Source organism: Quercus lobata, chromosome 5 (assembly GCF_001633185.2).
Source record: "Quercus lobata isolate SW786 chromosome 5, ValleyOak3.0 Primary Assembly, whole genome shotgun sequence".
NCBI classification, from domain to species: domain Eukaryota; kingdom Viridiplantae; phylum Streptophyta; class Magnoliopsida; order Fagales; family Fagaceae; genus Quercus; species Quercus lobata.
Window position 1 is genome coordinate 75,714,616 of NC_044908.1, and position 6,359 is coordinate 75,720,974.

The 6,359-nt window shown below is 32.0% G+C and overlaps 1 protein-coding gene across 3 annotated transcripts; it reads left to right on the forward strand.

The window, feature by feature from the left end:
- The first annotated feature begins 978 nt into the window (after positions 1 to 978).
- On the forward strand, positions 979 to 6,047 carry LOC115988918 (cysteine-rich receptor-like protein kinase 10). 3 transcript variants are annotated; one of them, XM_031112552.1, is made up of 7 exons: positions 979 to 1,893; positions 3,340 to 3,510; positions 3,883 to 4,004; positions 4,870 to 5,080; positions 5,198 to 5,435; positions 5,513 to 5,663; positions 5,761 to 6,047. In XM_031112552.1, exons 1-7 carry the CDS (start codon positions 1,035 to 1,037, stop codon positions 6,043 to 6,045), a joined length of 2,037 nt encoding a protein of 678 aa, XP_030968412.1. In that variant the 5' UTR covers positions 979 to 1,034; the 3' UTR covers positions 6,046 to 6,047. The 3 variants fall into 3 exon arrangements, with proteins under 3 accessions (XP_030968412.1, XP_030968413.1, XP_030968414.1); XM_031112553.1 differs by lacking the exon at positions 979 to 1,893 and adding an exon at positions 3,214 to 3,264; XM_031112554.1 differs by lacking the exons at positions 979 to 1,893; positions 3,340 to 3,510; positions 3,883 to 4,004 and adding an exon at positions 4,695 to 4,795.
- Positions 6,048 to 6,359: the final 312 nt, after the last annotated feature.

A 6,359-nucleotide genomic window follows, 5' to 3' on the forward strand; every position in this document is an offset into this window, starting at 1 on the left:
TTTATCTGTGTGGATGAAGGACGTTCCTCAACACTCAATAATGTTTTGTTAACCAATTGTGGCTGAATTTTTTTATTTTATTTAAGTCTAATTTTTCTTATAAAAATAAAAAATAAAAAATCATGTGGCTTATTATTTTCGTTTTTTTATAAAGTCGTGATGAATAAATTTTCTTGTTATATTTGTATGTTTAGTCATTTGCTTATTTAAACAGTAGCTAAATTTGATGCCAAATGTTTTACTTATAGCATAATGCTACATATATTGCCACTTTAAGGTCAAGATGCTGAGTCCTTTAAAATTTAAAAAAAAAAAAAAAAATTATACATATGTATTGCAAACTATAAATTTTGGTATGCTCAGAAGGATTTAGAAAGATATAATGCTCTCACAATATTTTGAGTTTTTACTTGAATGTTGATTCAAAATCATAGTTTAGTCTTGTCCCTCAAACAAAAATTTCTAATTCTACCCCGCAAATGCTAATATATTTTGTGGTAGCTCTTGTTTAAATCTCACATTCCCCTCCCGCTATTTACCTATCAAAAAGGAAAATAATAAACACGTAAATTTGTAATTCATGAATCAACAATCATGAAAAAGGAAGTCTTCGTTGACAAACTTTAATTTTCCATACGTTATTTGAATAGTGCAGGGGTGAGTGGCTTTGCTTTATTCACTTATCACATTAGCCCATATCTAGTCCCTATCATCATTTCATTAATTCCACATTTTTATTAGATGGACCACACAACAACTAATCTTTAAAGAGACTCTAAGGTTCCCGCTAACATCTGCTACTTTGTTATTCACGAATCACAAATTGTGGAAAAAGAAGTTGCGGTTGATAGACTTTTAATTTTCTATTTCCGTATTACTTGAAAAATAAAAATGCTAAGACTAAAACTATAATCACAATTTTTGCCACAGTTTAATGACCATGGCAAGTTGTAAATCATGGAGCAAGCATTAATAGCTTGGCTTTCTTTCATTGGATCTCAGTGCTACTGTATTATATAAACAAATCATTTTCCATGTTCCTGACTCCTGAGACTTCTGAGTCTGAGCAGGCCGAGCACAAGACTGATCATATAAATATGGGCATCCCTTCTTTCAGTGTCTCCATGCACCTAGTGCTCTTTTCCATACTCATCTACCTAAGCATTTGGGGTGAAGCAGCTGAATACCGCTACCATTTCTGTTCAAACCAAACCACTTTCTCCCCCAATAGCACCTACCAGTCTAACCTCAACAACCTCCTCTCTTTCCTTAACACAAATTCCACGCGTGAAGCCGGTTTCTACAACACCACCGTGGGTCAAACTCAAACCCCAGAGAACACAGTTTACGGCCTCTTCCTCTGCCGCGGTGACCTCGCCACCATTGAGTGCCAAGACTGCGTCTCAACATCAACCAAAGAGATTGTTCAGCAGTACTGCCCAGAAGAAAAAGTGGCCGTGGTATGGTATGATGAATGCATGTTACGCTACTCAAATCGATCATTCTTCTCCGTCATGGAAGACGAGCCTAGTAAGATTCTGTGGAACTTGTTGGATATAACAGAGCCGGATCGATTCATTCAGCTAGCGGAAAAAACATTGAGTGACTTGGTGCCGGGGGCGGCAGCAAATGCTTCGTCCGGTGCTAAAAGATTTGGTACCAAAGAAACCAAATTTACTGACTCGCAAACACTATACAACCTTGTACAGTGCCTCCCTGACCTATCCAGCTTTGATTGCAATAGGTGTCTTCGGGAAGCCATAACAAACTTGTCCAAATCTTTTGGTGGAAAGAGAGGGGGTCGAGTTCTGAATCCTAGTTGTAACGTTAGGTATGAAGTTTTCGCGTTTTACCATGTACAAGCTGCTGCCGCACCGGGACCTGGACCAAAAGGTACATATTCTATCAAGATGATGTTTATTGGAAAGGATTTTTTTTTTTATTTTTATTTAGTTCATGAGGCAAATTCTTAATTTTATTGTATTAAAAATATAATCTTACAATTATAGACTAAACAGTTGTGTCCAATATACAATGTACAATATGTAGTGTACATTAGGCTTTTTGCAAGGGTATACTTTTATTTAGGGTATAATGTAAGATTTACACTGTTAGTACAATGTAAACCTATTAATGTCCTAAAGGTATTTATTAATTAAACATTTATTATTACATTATCTAAACTTTTTATTAATTTTGTATTTTGAAAATTCCATAGTTAGACTATATGTTTCAAATGTTGTTAAGAATCACATCAAATTTTGTATTAATAAGATATTATTTACTATTCAATATATAAACTAATATTTTATGTATAATTTTAAAACACAAAAACATTAATTTCAAACATTTTATAGATGAGATTGTTATTGGTCTCTGATCACTTAAAAATTTCTCAAACATAGAGGATATTATAATAAAATGTAATTCAACAATGAATTTTTCAAAATTTACATCAAATACAACACTCATAAAAATTTAAAACTCATAAAAATTAATTAAAAATTTATTTGAATGCATTAAGTTAAAATTCATAAAACATTTTAAAAAACAAATTCTAACATTAAAAAACCTTTTCAAGCATAACAATCCAACAATTCAAGTTATAAGAAGTATAAAAACAATTCAAACATAACAATACAACAATTAAAAAATATAAACAACATAAATATAAGAACATAAAAGTATAAATTCAATAATACGATAAAAAAAAATCATAAATTTATAATTAGAAGGCTAAAAACATTTGTTTATTGTCTTATAAAAAACTTGTAAAAATATTGTTTTAATTATTTAAATATAAATGCGGCAGGTGCGGGAAAAAACGTTAATCCCCCATCCTCGTCCCATTTGTCATGCAGGGCGGGTAAAACCCTCCCATTAAGGGCGAGTGAGGCGGGTAATTGCAACTACGGAATTATATTGCCATTCCTAACTCTGGGATTTCTCGATGGCGTCATTTATTTATTCTTTCAGCTTTCTACTTTTCTTCTCTAGCTTGTACGACACGCACAAGACGATAGATACATCCTTCAGAAATTTGGCTTGACTTTTGCACATAAAAGCTGACTTCATTTACTTGACAAACTTCTCTCACAAGCTCATCGAAGGTGCTTTGACAAAGAGTGTGGGCTGGACTTGTGGGCATCGGCACCCAACAGTTTTTGTGGGTGTTTAATCATATTCTTAGTAGGCTAGTTTAACTAGCTAGACGAGAATGCTCTAAAAAGTCAAGTATACTAGCGAAGCCAATATGGTCCTATGGTATAATAGTGCTTTAAGCATTTCTTATAACTGACTATTAACTATTCTCGATAAAACATGATATTGTTTTTGCAGGGAAAGGCAAAAGCTCAAAGGTAATAGCTATCGTAATTGCTGTTACAATTGCTGCCTCTGTGCTGCTAGTCATTCTGCTTTACTGTTTCCGAAGGAGGAGAGCAAGAATGAAGTCCAATGATATAAAAGAAGAGAATACTCAAAAATCTGATGGCCTCCTCAATTATCATGGTATGCAAGTGGAATCCTTTCATTAACGATGTATTTCAAGCCGCACGTGAGGGAGTGTTAAAAGCTATATAAATTAGAATGTGAAAAGTTAATAAATATCTTAAGAAAATTGGCTAATGAACTTTTTTTTTAAAAAAAAATTATGGAAATAGAAAAAAAAAAATTAAAGAGCTTTTATATTTTTTATAAAAGTGATATTAAAATTTTAAAAAAATGATTTATTAACAAATATTCTAAGAATACCCATTAACAAAACTCTTTTTCTTGTATAAAGATTATATTGAATATATATAAACACTCACCTCTATCATGTCTGCAAACAATGCTCTTTGTAGTGTAATCTCTTACGTTTATTTATTTTTGGATCTTTAGCTGCAAGTGAAATAACAACTGTAGAATCCTTGCAATTTGATTTTGGGACAATTGAAGTTGCAACAAATAAATTCTCAGATGACAACAAGATTGGTGAAGGTGGATTTGGTAAAGTTTACAAGGTACGTAGAATCAAAATTCATTTCTTGTGTTTTTTAGTACTCAAAATTAGCAAACATTGCAAATTTACTGCATATAAATATGAAAAAAAAAATTAGAATTTGAAAAGCTTTCAAAGTTGGGATTTTATAAATTCTGCGAAGGGAACTATTCTACAGCCATTCTAAGCATTGGACACATCGTCAAAATTTACTCTAAAGTCCAAACCCCTTGGCGATCAACAATTTAGAAATACTTAATTGAAACGATTAATCACACAATATTGAAAATAATACAGATATAACACAGTAGTATACATATATATATATATATATATATTTTTTTTTTCACAATATACTCTACATATCATCCAATATATATATATATATATATATATATAAATATGTTGACATAGAGAATGGAAAACCATACTACATAGAAAACCGTTGAAAACACTAAAAAGATTCTTTGTCATGTTAAGTCGGCTAGGATTCTTTTTTATGTTGTTTGCGATTCCGAAGGATTCTTTGTCATGTTAAACTCCAAACTGAGTAGAAAAAGAGGTTCCGAAAGTGTTTGGCATTAGCTTATTGTTTTTACTTTTTGCTTTTTGTTTCAATTTTTTTGCAAATAATTTAAATTTTAGCCTATTAAAAATAAGCAAGCTTTTATAGATTTTATCACACATTTAACATAAAAGTCACCAAAAGCTATACATTTTGATAAAGACTATGCAAATAAGTTGTCCCAAACATATGAATCAAAGTGTGCTTATAATATTTTTGTCATGCAGGCCAAAGGCTTCTAATTAATGGTAATCTAATACAATCCATACCAATTAACAACTAGGTCCTGAATTTTGTCTGATTGGAGGTTATTTTCACTCAGGGTGTGCTACCTGAAGGGAAGGAAGTGGCAGTTAAAAGGTTCTCAATGAAGTCATTGCAAGGCTTAGAGGAGTTCAAAAATGAGGTCATACTTATTGCAAAACTTCAGCACAAAAATCTTGTGAGGCTATTGGGATGTGGCATAGAGGGAGAGGAAAAGTTGCTTGTATACGAGTTTATGCACAACAAAAGCCTTGATAATTTTATTTTTGGTTTGTTTCTTCCTACATTCTATTTTTTAAGTCTGACAATATTTTGGATTTCTTGTAGACTCCTACAATTCATATTTATACACTATTTCATAACTTAACATTAATATTGAATTTTAGATTCAAAAAGGAGGTTGCAACTTGATTGGAAGACTTACTATGACATAATTAATGGGATTGCTAGAGGACTTCTATATCTTCATGAGGACTCCAGGCTTAAAATCATTCACAGAGACTTGAAGCCTAGTAATGTGTTGTTGGACCATAACATGGTTGCCAAAATATCAGATTTTGGAATGGCGAGGATCTTTTCTGAAAACCAAAATATAGCTAACACCAAAAGAATTGCAGGAACATAGTAAGCCACTTCTTCTTTTATTTCTCTTCTTCTTGGTTTTTTAAATAATAATAATAATAATGTTGGTATCCAAAAAGTGGGTACATGGCTCCAGAATATGCAATGGAAGGAATATTCTCTGTTAAGTCCGATGTCTTCAGCTTTGGTGTAATCTTGCTTGAGATTATTAGTGGAAAAAGGAGTAGTGGGTTCTATCTCACTGAACATTCGCAGACACTCCTTGCATATGTATGTTAACTTTTGTTGGATTGAATTAGAATTAGACAAAAATGGAAATGGGATAGCATATATGAAATATAACTCCATTTGCAATCTAAATTCATAGGCATGGAGACTATGGAATGAAGATAAAGTGTTAGAGTTCGTGGACAACTTCTTGATAGAATCAGGTTCGACATCAGAAATTGTAAAGTGCATACATATCGGACTTTTGTGTGTTGAGGAAAATCCACAAGACAGACCCACCATGTCAACTGTGATAGTTATGCTGAGAAGTGAATCAATAGCCCTTCCTGAACCAAAACACCCTGCATTTTCGGTGGCTAAATTCATGCCAATGGATGAAATCTCTGTAAATGAGCTAAGTTTTTCTACTATTGTACCAAAATGAACGCTTACAATTGTACAAGATTGCCATTGGTTTTGCAAGATGGTGAACTTAATATTGTACCCTAAATTTCTATGAAATAGGATAGGATATGTATTGGAATTTGTGAAGGAAGATCCAGTTAACTGAGCAAATGATTGTACTGTAAAAACTAAATGGTTATTAAATAATAATGTATTATGTATAAAAATGTTTTTCAATTTTCAAATTGAAAAAGGAAATTTCAATTATAATCAACAAAAAAGTGATTTTTTGTGTTGAAATTTCTTTTGTCGCTACGAGGAAAATGCCATTTATTATTATTATTTTGATGTCTG

Coding starts and splice junctions, on each gene's coding strand:
- LOC115988918 (XM_031112552.1), top strand. CDS start 1,035: ATGTTCCTGACTCCTGAGACTTCTGAGTCTGAGCAGGCCGAGCACAAG. Junction 4,005..4,869: donor GATTTGGTAAAGTTTACAAG/GTACGTAGAATC, acceptor ATTTTCACTCAG/GGTGTGCTACCTGAAGGGAA. Junction 5,664..5,760: donor CGCAGACACTCCTTGCATAT/GTATGTTAACTT, acceptor CTAAATTCATAG/GCATGGAGACTATGGAATGA.